Source organism: Erinaceus europaeus, chromosome 11 (assembly GCF_950295315.1).
Source record: "Erinaceus europaeus chromosome 11, mEriEur2.1, whole genome shotgun sequence".
NCBI classification, from domain to species: Eukaryota; Metazoa; Chordata; class Mammalia; order Eulipotyphla; family Erinaceidae; genus Erinaceus; species Erinaceus europaeus.
Window position 1 is genome coordinate 94,751,246 of NC_080172.1, and position 16,322 is coordinate 94,767,567.

Below are 16,322 nucleotides of genomic sequence, written 5' to 3' on the forward strand. Positions count from 1 at the left end.
GTAACCCAAGAAGAAATAAGAATTGGGGGGGGGGGAAGGCAGACAATAAAGGTTATGGCATCATACAAGTTACTAGTGTATGGAACCAGATCGTTTCTGGAGCAAGCTTTAGAAACCAGGGTTGAAAACATCCCAGTTTCCCAACCACAGTTAGGAACAGGGAAGTTATCAAGGAAGGCGATTGGATATGGAGTTTTGGGGGGTGGGAATTGTGTGAAAATGTACACCTCTTACCCTATAGTCTTGTCAATATTTTCATTCTATAAATAACAATTTTTAAAAGGATAGAGAAAGAGAGAGAGTGAAAGGGAGAGAAAGAAAAAAGAAAGAAAAAAGAGAGAAAGAAAGAAAGAAAGGGAGGAAGGAAGGAAGAGAAGAGAAAAGAAGATGATTCAATCAAGCACCTAGGTAGTATTCTCATTGAATGCCCAGGAAACCCTTATTATAGCTGCAGAGTTGCATCAAACAGTTATTTTTACACAATTACAATCATGGTTAACATGGTTTTGTTGGTAAGTACATGGTAGGAAACCATACTGAAGCCTCAGGACATAGGTTGGATTGGAATTTCATCTGCATATCATTGCCTGAGCTTGTTGGGAGTGACTGATTAACATTTCAGATGCTAACTTCTTCTTTTTAGGATACTGATCACATTAGATTTAGGCCCACCCCTCTGACCTCATATAAGTTTAGTTACCTCTTTTAAAACTTTACCTTCAAATACAGTCAAATCTTTGGTACCAGGAATTAGGATTTCAGTGCCGCATGGCTACAGGTGAGCGCAATTCAGCCATAACCAGAAATTCTGGTTACTCAGTCATAACCAGAAAGGCAATTGTGTGTGGTGTGAAGTGTGATGTGTTCCCTGACCAGCAAGAACCCAAAATGCTACACTTTGATTCTGAGTTGGCTATGCTGGCATCATTGATGATGCATCAGTAAAAGGGACAGATATCATCTGGATTCTACTCTATTCATTTAAGTGGTTGGGAATTGTAAGGAAAGGAAATGACAATGAAGTTTTCCACTGAGAGTTACAAGAGTACAAGTGAGAACAAATTACACTACATAGCAGGTCGACCAGAAGCAGTCAGCCCTATGCAATAAACAGGGAGAAAAGAATAGTGAGAGTAAGAAAAGACCCTCAAGAGAACAAGAAACTATTAAGGAATTCAGATCCATACATCTAAACTTAGAAGTGTTCTTCAGTTTTAAGGTGCACTCAGTATAAAAGTAGTAATCTGATCATTCTCAAAATTTGTTAATCCTAATATGGACAGGATCTAAGTAAGACATGGTTTTTCAAACTATACTATAAAACTTGTCACATTTTTTTTCTTTTCTCCAGAAAAGGATTAATCCAGAAATGGAAGCTCTCAAGTGAATTCCTTTAATCCAAATACATTTTCTGATACAGGAAAATTTGTAGCATTGATGCCATCAATGAAGGATGTGTTCTTTAATTGGGGCTCTTGCAAAAAGAGTTTGGTTTAGAGTTAGTAGTTAGTCAATCAAACAGTTTATGCTCAGCTAAAAACAAGAGTCCTCACATAATGAATTGACTGCTTTATTCAGCATGATAAAGTCCTTATACTTGAATTGACTTTTTTTTTTATGCAGCATGATAAGCAAATACAGTACCTGATCAAAATGACTTTCAAAGTGTTCATTTAGGGGGCTGGGTAGTGGTGCAGTGTACCTGGTTGGGCATACAAGTTACAATGTTCAAAGACCCAGGTTCAAGCCCCTGGTTCTCACATGTAGAGGGAAAACTTCACAAGAGGTGAAGCAGTGTTGCTGGTGTCTGTTTCTCTCCCCCTCTAGTTCCCCTTTGCTTTCAATTTCTGGCTGCTTCTATCCAATAAATAAATAAAATATAATAAAAAATTTTAAAGTATTCATTTAGCCCACAAAATATAATACACATGGTTTTTTGTAAACCATGCTATCCAGTAACTATTTGTATTGCTAAATATTGGGAACCACAGAGCTAAGCCAAATCAAGAAACTAAAAAATATCTAAATGTGATCTACATGCTCAAATAGTTTTCCTTTAGTGGTAATGCACAAATCTTACTCAACATAATCAGGACCACTGATTAATCATTTAAACAACAAAAAGAGGTAACTATATATATGTACAGTGACTTTAAATAGCTTAATTAAATGAAAGCATAAATACATATCCATTATTTTCATAGTACCAAAGATTGAATTTGATTCAGTTGATTACACTCTTTCCTTACCCATTTTTAATAGTCATGTTCTTATTATTTAGCACGTTGAGTTTAGGAAAAGGACAAAGACACTTGCAAACTAATGTGAAGATTACATTCCAGATTTTTGTTTATTCTAAGCAAACTTTTCCTTGGCCTAATTTTCCTCATATTTATTTCAAATTGATAGACATGTATGCATTTGTTCCAAGGGATATTCTTCTATTTCAACTATTTGTATGAAGAGTAAGTTATAGGAGGTAATGAGCCAATAATTCAATGTGTATATTATCATTAGTTTTACCAAAATGATTATCTAAAGTTTAAGAGATTGTTTAAACATTATATCCAAGAGTCTGAAATTTTCATTAAAATGATATCTCTAGTGATATAAACTTTTGAAAATCTACAAGCACCAAGGATATAGAGTACTACTGATTTTAGAATTGAAAGTTGTGTCAAAAGAGTTTTTTTATTATTTCCCTGAAAAGCTTTTATGTAGTTAAATAAAATAAGATGGATAAGTCAATACTATTGCCATCCAAATCATTATACTGTTAACTAAGTAAAAAGGCGGAGACAAAAAATGCAATGAACACTGCTATTGTAAAATAGGGTAAGTTCTGCAATTTCTTTTGCCAGTTTGGATATGAAACCTACTATATTCTGGAACAACAAAGTAGACCCCTTTGTGGGCCCCCATAGGACCTTTCCCTTAACTTGGATCAAAAATGGTAGAGAATGTTCCATCCTCTGAAGGGAGGATGGACAACATACTCTATGATACACCTGAGGAAGATGGGTCCTGATATTGGGGCAATTAGGAATGTTCCTACTCATGACCACAGAATGTGAGATCAGATGTACAGGGATGCAGAGGTCACACAGGCTCCTAAGCTAATTATTAGCCCCAGATCACATCAAATCCATGGGGTTTACAGTCAATTTATACCCCTCCCCACTAAGGAAAGAGAAAGACAGGCTGGGAGTATGGATCGACTTGTCAACGTCCATGTTCAGTGGAGAAGCAGTTACAGAAGCCAGACCTTCAGCCTTCTGCATCGCACAATGATCTTGGGTCCATACTCCCAGAGGATTAAAGAACAGGAAATCTATCAGGGAATCGGATGGGATACAGAGTTCTGGTGGTGGGAATTGTGTGAAGTTGTACCCCTCTTATTCTATGGTTTTGTCAATGTTTCTTTTTTATAAATAAAAAAATTTTAAAAAAGAAACCCACTATATATATATTTCAATGACCTTGTTTACTTATAGCAGTTTTTACTCTTTGACTAAGTTATCATTTACCAGAACAGAGTAAGGATCTATTAGTTTATGCTATATGTATTACCAGAACAGAGTAAGGATCTATTAGTTTATGCTATATGTATTTCCCTACGCTTTATCACAATACAGAGAGACATTTCTTTATATCAAAAAGTATAAATCAGTAAATCTAAACAAACATACAGAAAAATTTCTACTCTGGAACAGTATTTTCCAAACATACAAAGGCAGAAACTTTCTTATCCTATCATAAACAATGATACTTCCCATCTTTCTAGTTCTTCCAATCAAATTTACAGGTGTGACTATCTTCCACTTAGAGTCCAGCATATCTTTCACACAGGGAGCCAACTTCACATGGATTCTAGGATGATCCTTTGAAGGAGCCAGAAGAGCCACTTCATTTTATCCTCATGCATGGCTGAGGGCTGTGAAATCCCCATTCCATCTCTAGGACTACTTTATGTAACATACAACATGCACACAAATAGCTACTCAAGATGCTACTTAGCAAAGCAGAGGAACTATCAACTGAAAATTTCCACTCTGAAACAATTTCATTAGAGATGAAAGCACCAGAAATGGCATTTTATAGTTGACTTCCCCTAAATTATAATGCACTTCACATTTAGACTCTCTACTACAGTTGACTGAACTTTTTAAGACTATTTTTATTTACTCAGACTCTATCTGAACAAAGTCTGAACTGGCCCTTTGCAATCTTCACATCAAATACTTCATTCTATAATTAAGTAGGCAATAGAACTTAAAAGGAAGCTCCAAGAAAAGGTGTCACGGCAACGTTTATTGATTTGTGGTAATGATTTGAAATTTCTGTTTTATTGTACAACTTCACTTTATTATCACTTCATTCTTAAAATGTAGTAAGTACAAACTGCCTCAGTAATGATGGAAAAGCTTTTTCAGCTTTAATAAAACCTTTTATTTGCTACTGAAATTTTAATTATTTCCAAATGGTAACATACACAAGAAAAATAATCACTACTTATATGGGGGGGGGGACTTGTGCAATTTGAATAATGCTGTTCTTGGGTGAATTTTAAGGCATTTAGAGCTGCTGTGTTTATTGTTTTCATTTATCTTTGATGAACTGAAAACAAAAGCATGCATATAATATAAGAAAATAATTTCCTAAGCACTTGTCAAAGTACTAGATAAATAGGTGTAGCTGTCAGCTGCTGTTCAGTGATCTGGACAAAATTCTACATACATCTGAGTTAGAGAGATAGTTCACCTGGTAGCAAATGTGTGCTTTGCCATACACACAGTCCTGGTTCAAGACCCAGCACAAGGGAGATGTCAAGAAGGTTCTTATGTGGTATCTCATCCTCTCTGTGTCTTTCTGTCTGAATGAACAGACCCAGAGTGGTAAGAGAGATCCCAGATATATATATATATATATTATATATATATATAATCTTCTTTTTTTACAGCTGGGGTCTTATACATGTGTAGTTTCACCACTCTTAGTGACTTTTTCATTCAGATAGAGAAAGAAAGAGAGAGAGGAAGAGAAATCATGACAACGGTGTTTCCTCCAGTGTCATAGCACCTCCCATATAGTGCTCTGGCTAGAGCCTGGGTCATTTACCTCACCTTATGAGGTACCATTCCTGTCCAAATTTTTCTAAAATTTTCAGGATTGATCCTGAGAGGTAGTGTCATGAGTAAACCACAGGTTCTAAAAATGGACTATCTGGCTTCACATTCCAGCCCTGTAGGTAGCATTCCGTCATATTTGTGAGACCCTTAGAAACTCCTCCATCCTCAGTTTCATTATTTGTGAAAATGGAGAAGAATAGAACCTGTCTTGTTGGGTAGGTGGAAAAAATTAAAAGAGATATTTCATGGAAAACATTAGATTTAGAGTCTGGCAGGTGGCAAACAATTTAAGAAATGTTTCACTCAAGCATCGTTGTCATATGTAAATAATCCACTTTTAGATAGCACCCAGTACCATTAATTCAACAAACATTTGTTAAGCTTTATATATCAACAGAACTCTGTCCTCTGTCATAGGTAAAGGGAACACACTGATTAGTAAGACCGAGGACCTGCTCGTCTGGAACTTAGGATTTTAGTGCAAAACTTATTGAAACCATCTTCATATTTATCTTGAAGACAGCAATGAAGCATATCCAAGTTTTCACAAAATTTCCCTTTTTCTATGTGTTGAAAACTAAAAGGAGCTTCAGAAAAATTTCACTTCAGCATCTGAAGTCTTAATCAAGTACAGTTTAATAAGTAGCTACAGGTTTTTAAAATAGATGATTAAGTGGTCTAATCAGATTCTAACTTAGCCAAGAACTTGAAAAACATAGAAAGACAACCATGACTGACACATTCATTTTCTCAAGTGTGGTCATATTGCAAATAGCAGCTGCAGAAAAGGTACATTTACATCCCCCATGAACCTCTACTAACTAAAACTGCACAGGAGTTCAGCATCAAAGTATTAAAGCACCTAAGCTAAATTCAATTTAGGATAAAATAAAAACTTGTTTAGTTATAATTATATAATTTACCAGAAAGTTCTGCAAATGACTTTCAACATGGAACCTTACATACATTTAGCTTTTCCAGACATTTTCCTTTGTATCATTAAATTCAGGGAATTCATTAAAAAGTAAAATACCTAACTTTGGCTATAAATCTGGAGTCCAACAATTAATGTAATATTTTTTATCACAAACTCCAAATGATCTTAACTGTGTTGTCCTCTACTAATTTCTTGCACTTGAAAATGTGCAATAAATTCAATTAAAAAGAAAAGCAACTTCAAATTAGTTGCAAGATCAACCAGGACATTATCCGAATGATAGATGCATCATAATAAAAAGCCTCCTAATATGCATTATGTTGTTTAATTCAGAAGTAAATTGGATAGTCTTCCTTTTACTATAAGGACAAAGAACTTTTTTTCCAACGAGCAATAATGAGTTTTAATTTTTAAGAACACATTGACTAACTCCCCTGAGGATTCACTCTGCCAAAGCAATAGGGTATCTTGTGTAAACACTCATTACACAATATCTTCTTTCTCTCCTTTCATTCAGTTGTCATACTACCTTTTCTGGTCAAGGTACTTCTTAAAGAACCTTTATGATTCTTCAAAGACTGGGCAGATAAAAATTACAAAATAATTCAGGCAAAATAGTTCACCTAAATACTGTGTTGTTTTGTCATGGGCAGTACCCAGAACCCAGGTTTAAGACTAACCCTCACTGTACTGGAAGGTGTTTAGGTGCTCTGGTCTCTCTCCCCCTCCCCCTTTCCTCTCTCTCCTCTCTCTTCACTTCCTATCCAATTGAAAAAGTCATAATCCCGAGCTGTGCAGCCCTTGTGACAAAAAAATAAATAAATGAAATAAAATCCTACATCCTAAAATAAGTCTCTAAATGAAACCTCCCTCAACATTAAATCAGCTAACTTCTCCTTTTCCCTTTGCATGCAAGCAAGCCTGTCTCCACAGTGAGATTTTCTCAGCCTTCCATCTCCAAATGAATGCATATTTTGGTGACCTCTGCTTTTGCATTTAAATACATATGTTGTACACCTCAGGATCCTCTTGATCCCAGTTAAAGCTCTTGCTTAATATATGCGGTTTTCTACATCCCTTTTTTTTTAATCCCACCAGAGTAAAAAAAAAAATCAGAAGGAGGCTAAAACCCTTAAAAGAAGCGAAAAAGAGAAGGGGGGTGGGGGGAGGAAATACGAAGCCTGGGATTTCTGCCATCATCTCTGCAGCCCGGAATCCGTATTCTTTGCTTCCTAGCCCCAGCCCTCCCTTGAGCTCCCCATCTCGCCCCTTTCCTTCGCAGTGGGAAGGAGGAGGAGGGGCCCGCTGGCTCCAGCAGCCACCACCTGCTTCTGCTTCGGTGTGGAAAAGCTCCAGTTGTCACTTACCCAGAGGGGTGAGAGTGGCTCATTTTTGCAGGCTCTCTTTTGGACCCCGCGACAGGTGCAGAGGGTGGGTGCTGAGGCCCTGTGCACGCTGGGCGCTGGCACTGCAGCAGTCGCGTTCAGTGGTGGCTCTGCACTGCGGTCGCCACGCACCAAGGCTGAGGCCCCGCCGCCCCTAGGTTTCTGGGCTACCAGCAGCCTCCTGGGCCCCCACCCCCCAAGGCGGTATCCACAGCCTCCCGGTTGCTAAGGGTGGAGAAAGGCAAGCACTGAGGTACTGGAAAGGCCAGGCGCTGCTGCAATTGAGCCTGGGGAAACTGGAAAACTCAGCTCAGTTCTAGCACTTTTCTGGGCCCATGTGTGGGAGGAGAGCCAGACCAACTCTGCTCTGTTGTTGTGGGGCACAAGTTCCTGAGGTAGTCAGAGCCCCCCACCCCAACACACACATATTCTTTCTCTCTCTCCACCTCTCTCTCTCTCTCTCTCTCTCTCTCTCTCTGTTTAGTAATATGATGTGCTTGCTGCTAGGCCTTGGGGAGGAAAAAAAATGATGGCCAAGATGGTTGAGAGTATGCAGGGAAGCAATTACAGTATGTGATGCCCTTAGTTGTCAATTGAAAAAGAAAGGAAGAAAGAAAGAAAAGAAAGAAAGAAAAAAAGAAAGAAAGAAAGAAAGAAAGAAAGGACATCTGGATTGCAAGTTCAAGGAGAGTTAAGTCCTTCTCAATCTGTTTTGGGTTTTGACTTTGTTTCTGTATCAACAAGACTTTGCAACTGGTTCATTTCCTCAGAAAATGCTCATCTGATGTCTTCACTCCCAGCAGGCAGGGCTTACAATTCCCATATTCAGAAAGGAGAAAAAGAAAATACCCCACTGGGGTTAGGAAGGGCTGACCTGAGGACCATATGCAAAATCATTTGGTCTGGCCCTTCCAAGGCATCCACAAGCAGGTGGGAAGCAGTATTTCACAGTAAGTATAGGTAAGAGCTTTTTTCATAACAACATTAAGTGCTGATTTTTAAGTTGTAAATTTTGTATGGTCAATGAACAGTGCTATAAATATTCAGATTGCCCAGGGGTTGGGCAGCAACGCAGAGGGTTAGTGCACGTGGCACAAAGTACAAGGACCAGTGTACAGATCCCAGTTCGAGCCCCCAGCTCTCCACCTGCAAGGGGGGTCGCTTCGCAAGCGGTGAAGCAGATCTGTAGGTGTCTGTCTTTCTCTCCTCCTCTCTGTCTTTCCCTCCTCTCTCGATTTCTTTCTGTCCTATCCAACAACAACAACAACCACAGCTATAACAACAATAACAACAAGGGCAACAAAATGGGAAGCATGGCCTCCAGGAGCAGTGGATTTGTTGTGCTGGAACCCAGCCCCACGATAACCCTGGAGGCATAAATAAAGAAATAAATGGAAAAAATATTCAGATTGCCCTTGGCAGATAAAAGATAAAATATACCCTTACAAGCATATTGGACTAGTACTTGCATTTGAATCCCATAGTCAAAAGGTAGGACTCAGATGAAGAACCATGGGTTTAAATGGGAGGGCCTTGACCTGCAAGAAGTATAAAGTATCAATTCAGTTACCTATTCCTAGTTCTGTTCTTATTTCCTCAGGATTTTCTGGGTGCCTTTATCTTTATTCCAGCTCAGCCATACTTAATGGTGAGAAGGATGCCTCATAAATGTCATAAATTGTACACACATCCAGAAACCCCATTGAGCATGTCAGAATTCAGTGTACTGAGCAAAACAGTTGAGATCCTTTATCCTCTGACTCCAGCATCCTCTGTAGGTCTCATCTGTGACTACTTTAACCACTTCAGTTACCCCAAACTCTAGCAAAACTAAACCCTTATCATGGGAAAATATTTATACCTTTCTTTGACAAAATTTCTTAGCTATCCTTCAATACTGAACTTGAACACTGCCTTCTTTAATAACCTCAAGTGTGTTGAAGACTCTTACCACTAAAGGCCCTTTTCTGTCTGGACAAACCTCTTGTTTTTCATATATCCCTTGTAACACATTTCCTAATAGATGACTGCCTTTTCCACTTAAGCATAAGCAACAACTTCATCTGTGCATTTATTTTTATTTTTATGCATTCTCAAAAGCAAACATCTATTTAACAAATGTTTGAAGTATAAATGAAGAAAAATCAAAACTATCTTCCAAGTGGTAGCATTTTTATTGAGTACTTAACTAAATACTCTCCTCAGCCTTTTATTGAGCACTTACTGCTAATTATCTCATTTAATCTTCATTTCTATAAAGTAGGATTTCAGTTTCATAGCTACCCAAACTAAAACACAAAGAATTTAATTCTTTTTCATAAAATCTATAATAACTTCCAAGTGGGAAAAAAAAAAAGCAAGATTCAAATCCTGGTCTGTCCAGTTCCCAAGTCTATGGGTATTTGTTTATTTGTTTTTGTTTGTATATTTATTTGTTTAAGGTTTATGTATTTACTTTATGAGAGAGACCCACTATAACACCACTCTACTCCTAGGCATATGTGATATCAGGAATTATACTGGGTGGGGAGGTGATGTCATGAATTTTTTATACCATCAGTTTTCCAGTGTAAAAGGCAAGAGCCATCCCAGTGGGGGCGAAATTGGATTCTATGACTTAGATCCTGAGGCATAGGATTCAAGGTTGTTTTGGGGAACAGAAGATTAGAATTTTAAAAAGGCAGATATTAAAATGGAAGAATGATGTGAGATATAAACATGACATCTTATTTTTTAACACAGACATTCCACAGAAATTTAATCACTGTGCTACAAAGGAGACTTGAGTCTTATGTCTACCCACTCTAACGGCAGTTCTCATTGAAGATATCCTTAATGCTGTAACTTGTGATCACTTGAATAGAAATTGGGAAGAAGAAAGGAGGGGCTAGGAAGTAGCATTATAATTTGTTTAAATGCTGCCAGTCACTAATGATGATGTAAACAATATAATCTTCTCTAAGTAATAAGTATTAGATATTAACTCATTTGTGCAAATAGGAAATGGTATTCTCTCAATGGTGGAATGGGGAAAAATAATAAATTACTATACACTCTTTAAAATATCAGGATTCTATAGAAAAAGAGTGTCTGACACTCCACAGACAGTGCGGTACCCTCAGTAGCATGCATTAATTCATAAATGGGGTTTGAGTTCTCCACCCCTGTGTGCTGCACAATTTCACATCCCTGATGAAAACTGCAAGGAAGCTACTAATTTTCACTTCAGAAAATGCTCTCTGTGAAAATGTATTGGGAATTTAGCGAGAAGGAATTTTTATGTTAATTCGTACTATGGCTTTAGGGAATGGGAGAAAAGAAGAAAAGAAAAGAAAAAAAGCTACAAAATTAAACAGTTTCAGAGACCAAATAGTCACTAGAGTAATTTTCATTTTCTCATAGGAAAACAAGTTCCCAGATGTCCCCTGTAGTATTATAAATTTATTAAAAGATTTCTGTTTTGTTGAAAGACCTGTGGAGCTGGGGCTTAGGGACAGGAGATTGAGAGAAATAGGATAGAAGAAAAGAAGGATTATACCTATGGTACTAATTAGATCTGTGCTTCGGTTGAATAGGAGTTGGACTTAGGAACCCTACGTCTAAACTGTCAGTGACTGTCAGCTAGGTCAGGAGTGGGCAATTTACAGCTCAAATCCAGTCTACTGCCTTTTTTTGGTACATTCAGCAAGCTAAGAATGGTTCCCTTTGTAAGTGGTTAGATAAAAATACAAAGAATGATGCATGAAAATTACACGAAATTCACACTTAAAGGTACATAAAAAAATTTCAATGGAACATAGCCACACCTATTTGTTTACTGACTGAATGGTGTGTGCTGCAAAGGCCTTCAGTAGCTGCAACAGTGACCAAATGACTGCCTCCCCCCACCCTCCCAAAGAAATCTGAAACCTTAAGGAAAAAGAAACCCTTTAAGGAAAAGGTGGCCCAATCCCTGATCAGGATATCATTATGATCAGGGCAATAATTTACTTTCCTGGTTTTCAAAAACTGCATCTTCCACCCTTTCATGTGAAGCACATATTACAGTACTTTTCACAAAGTAGGTGTTTGATAAATATAGGAACGAATAACTGGCTGAGATAACTGCATGCCTATCTTTCTCCCAAAGATAAAGTTCAAGTCTTTGGGGAGTCAAGTGGTAGCGCAGCGGGTTAAGCACACATGGCACCAAACACAAGGACCAGTGTAAGGATCCCAGTTCGAGCTCCTGGCTCCCCACCTGCATAGGAGTCGCTTCACAGGTGGTGAAGTAGGTCTGCAGGTATCTATCTTTCTCTCCCCCTCTCTGTCTTCCCCTCCTCTCTCCATTTCTCTCTGTCCTATCTGACAACGACGATGTCAATAACAACAATAATAACTACAACAACAATAAAAAAATAAGGGCAACAAAAGGGAATAAATAAATATTTTTAATTTTTTTTTTAAATCCAAGTCTTTTTCAAAAACTTTCCCACAAGTATGGATTTACAGGACCCCCAAACTATCTTATTTTGCTAACATCATGTGAAATTCCAATGAAAGGCAATTAGTGTAAGCATTTCATGAGGATATGTTCAATGAGCTTTTAATACCAAAATTAACTTGGGTCTGCCAAAGCTGTACCACTGAGAAGCATAAAAAATGGAGTGCAAATGTAAAGATTTTATTTCAAACCATCAAAGAAGTATGTTGTCTTTCTCTAATTAGCTGAATTCAAGCAAGCCATTTAGGTCTTGTTTTTAGTACTTTGTTTGTTGTATTTTTTTAATGTTTTAAATTTTTATTTATAGAAAGGAAGCACTGACAAAAACCATAAGTTAAGAGGGATACAACTCCACACAATTCCCACCACCAGAACTCCGTATTGCATCCCCTCCTCTGATAGCTTTCCTATTTTTTTTTCTCCAGGATTATTACTGGGGCTCAGTGCCTGCAGCGTGAATCCACTGCTCCTGCAGCCAATTTTTTCACACTTTTGTTACCCTTGTTATTGTATCCTTGTTGTGGTTATTATTGTTATTGTTGATGTCGTTCATTGTTAGATAGGACAGAGAGAAATGGAGAGAGGAAGGGAAGACAGAGGGGGAGAGAAAGACAGACACCTGCAGACCCTCTTCACTGCCTGTGAAGCGACTCCCCTGCAGGTGGGGAACCAGGGGCTCAAACTGGGATCCTTACGTTGTCCTTGTGCTTTGTGCCATATGCACTTAACGTCAGACCCCCAGCTTTCCTATTCTTTATCCCTCTGGGAGTATGGACTCAGGATCATTATAGGGTGTAGAAGGTAGAAGGTCTGGCTTCTGTAATTGCTTCCCCGCTGAACATGGGCATTAACAGGTATATCCATACTCCTAGCCTGTCTCTCTCTTTCCCTAGTGAGGCGGGGCTCTGAGGTAGCGGGGCTCCAGGACTCATGGTGGGGTCGTCTGCCCAGGGAAGTCCAACTGGCATCATGGTACCATCTGGAACCTGGTGGCTGAAAGAAGAGTTAACATATAAAGCCAAACATGAACCTAGAGGCTGGAATATGGCAGATGAAGATTTGGGGGGTCTCCATTTTGTAGATTGTTAGCAGGCATATGTTAATTATATTCCAAAGGGCCCATGACTATACTCGTGGTTTTTTCTTTTTTTTTTTTCCTGAGCCTGACATCTGATATACAAGTGGGCCCAAGTTATTGTCTGGGGAGATGATATCATGGCTGGAAAAAGGACCAGAAAGCTGTATCAGAGAAGAGAGTATCTCCCAAATGTGGGAAAGGTGTATAAATATTGTTGACTGTAAACCCCATCGATTTGATTTTATTTTTAATCAGAGCTCAACACTGGCTTACACTGGTGCAGAAGGTTGAACCGGGAACCTGAGAGCCTCAACAATGAAAGCAATTTTACATGACTACTGTTCTCTCTTCTCCAAATTAAGTAAACAATTTAGTGAAGCAAGATATTAGGTATAAGAACGACTGAAAGAGCATGTGGAAGAGATAAAGTGACAAAATCCGGAAGACTTTGAAAGCCTTGATAAGCAAGATGTCTCTAGATTCTCCTTTCCCAGTTTCTAAGTTGGAAATGAGCTGCAGGCAGATCATCTGAAGTGGTGCAGTCAGTGAAAGAAAATGCTTGTGTCCATAGGAAATCAATATTTACTACACCCGAGGTTTCAAAAATGAACAAGAATTCTGCCTGCCCTCAAGCTTGAAGTAGACTGAGTTTATAAGCTTGCAGACCAAGAATGAGAAAGTGCTAGGTGTTATGATGACAGCCTGTGTAAAGTGCAGCACAGAGGTGAGTCTGACTAATGTTCTTACCCTAATCCATCCCCTGTCATTTTCAGCCATGCAGTCAGTGTCTGTGATGCTAAGCATCATTTCTCTCTAACCCTACTACTACTTTACCTGGTCCCAATAGCTTGATTATTCCTTGCATTCCCTCTCCAAGAATTCTACATTAGAGTAAGAAACTAGCCATAAGAAGAAAAACAGAGACACTAGGGAATGGGGACATAAGGATCAAGAAAGTTACAAGAATAGCAAGAGGCATCTATTTTTATATTATCTTCAAATTATTATAACAAATACATTCTGTACCCCTACCCTCAAAAAATATATTTAAAGAAGTAGGGGGGGGGGTTCATAGAAGAAATTGTATTTAAGATGAGCTACAAAAGAGGGATAGGAATTGGCTAGAAAAAAGGTTTGGAGGCCAGACACACTTGGATAAGTACACACATCACAATGCTCAAGGTCCTAGGTTCAAGCCTCCAGTCCCCACCTGCAGGGGAAAAGTCTCACAAGCTGTGAAGCAGGTCTACAGGTGTCTCTCTGTCTCTCTTCCTCTTTATCCCCCGCCTCCCTCCTCAATTAATCTCTGTCTCTATCCAATAATAAATAAATAAATAAATAAATAAATAAATAAAATATTATCTTACAAAGAAAGATAAGGTTTTGAGGGGAAATTTATGTATTCCTCAAGTCAACACCTTCCCCATTTACGGTGGACTCAATCTAAAGACTCCGTTTTGGTTTTTGTAACTCAAGCATTAATGAAGGTTGTGATTTGGAGAAGAATGAAAGAAAAGTAAAAAAAGAAGAGACAAGAAATGATGGTTTCATCAAAGAAATGGGGTTTGAAAAGGGCTCAGGTGTGTCAAACCACCACTGCAATTTAGAAGAGTCAATTTCTCTTCCATTGTGTGCTATCTATTCCACTCCTGCTTCATCTTCCTTTACTGTGTTGTTTACATGTGTGTTTTATCTCCTCCAAACACAGGGTAAGTTCTTGATCTTTTGTTTGTTCTGTTTTGGTTTTTCCTCCAGGGTTATTGCTGGGGCTAGGTACCTGCACTATGAATCCTCTGGTGCTGTAAGCCATTTTTTTGATGTTTTGTTTGTTTGTTTTTTGGAAAGGACAGAGAGAAGTTGAGAGGGGAAGGGGAGAAAGAGAGAGAGAAAGATAGACACCTGCAGACCTGCTTCACCACTTGTGATGAAACCCCTCTGCAGTTGGGTAGCTGGGGGCTAGAACTGGGGTCCTTGTGCGGGTCCTTATGCTTCTTACTATGTGAGCTGAACCTAGTGCGCCACTGCCCAGCCCCCAGTTCTTGGTTTCTCCTAGGATGTCAATCACATTATCATGAACATAGGAAAACTTAATAGGTATTTAGATTATATAAGGAGCATAATTCATGCTTTCCTAAGCATGACACTTGGAGGAGAGACTGTGAAGCAGGTGTTCATAATAAGAGTAACAAACTATTCTTTTTCTGGCTCTGGCTTTATTCATAAACTTGTTAGATGTGAACTTGTTAGATGTGAAGGACCCAACTGAACTGTCTACTATTAGTCAAAAATGCATTCTAACTCACAAAGTTTTGGGAAGAGGATCTGAATAGAACTGTCATAATGTGATCAGGAACTAGGTTGGCAAACATGATCCAGTGTTCCCAAGTACCTACACTTGCGTGACCCTATTGTTTGTCATGAGAAGTGGGGAGCACACATGGAGAACAGAGAACTCCACTTGGGCTCCAGTTCAGGGAATATTCATTGACTTACTACATACCAAAGACTGTTGTGTCCCCCCCCCCCCCCACAGAATACTCACAACTTTTTTTTTTAACAGAGCACTGTTCAGCTCTGGCTTATGGAGGTGCAGGGGACTGAACCTAGGACTTGGGAGCTTCAGGCATGAGAGACTCTTTGCATAACCATTATGCTATCTACCCCTGCCCATACTCACAACTTTTAAAGTGGGTGATTTTATATGAAGAAACTGACCTTTGTTAAGTTTAATATCAGCCAGTGGTTGGCAGAACTGAGATGCAAATTCCATAACATTATGTCAGAATCTACACTTTTAAACACTTCGTTCAGTTCCCCCCACCCCCAGCCCCACACAAACACTTTCCAGAGGTAAGAAAAACTAACCAAACCTGAGGAAGGGTAATAACTGTTAAAGTCACTGATCTCAAAGGAAAGTTGTTCTCACTTATACCACCCTTTCCCTCCAAGCTTCCCTCAGCTCACAGTGGTGTGATAATGTGGTTGGCCAAGAAAAAACTACAGAACAGGAAACTCATTTCTTACTGCACATCTGTTTTCTGACAGTGTAAATAGGATATTCCACATTTTCTAGTGCTTAAGAGCAACCATCTTTAAATAGCTTTACAGCTTCATTTGGTTTAAATGACACAGGCCTCAACTCTTCCTTGGAAGTAGAATAGCACTCATCTTCAAGCATACTGCCATCATAAACTTTACCTGAATTATCTTGTTCTCCTTCCTTCAATAGCTAGAAGGAAATAGGGAACTGGATGCCCCTGGATTCAGTTGTGTAGAGAAAAAAAAATGTAGGTTAAAAGAGAATTCATGA

General features: G+C 38.7%; 1 protein-coding gene across 3 annotated transcripts in view; it reads right to left on the bottom strand.

Annotated features, from left to right (window-relative positions):
- ERICH3 (glutamate rich 3) overlaps window positions 1-7,592 on the bottom strand; it is a 118,685-nt gene extending 111,093 nt beyond the window's left edge. For all 3 annotated transcript variants that reach the window (XM_007528116.3, XM_060202184.1, XM_060202183.1), the window contains exon 1: window positions 7,434-7,592. In XM_007528116.3, the coding sequence (XP_007528178.3) occupies window positions 7,434-7,456 (23 nt within the window). In that variant the 5' untranslated portion in view covers window positions 7,457-7,592. The remainder of the gene's footprint in view (window positions 1-7,433) is intronic.
- Between the last annotated feature and the right edge of the window lie 8,730 nt (window positions 7,593-16,322).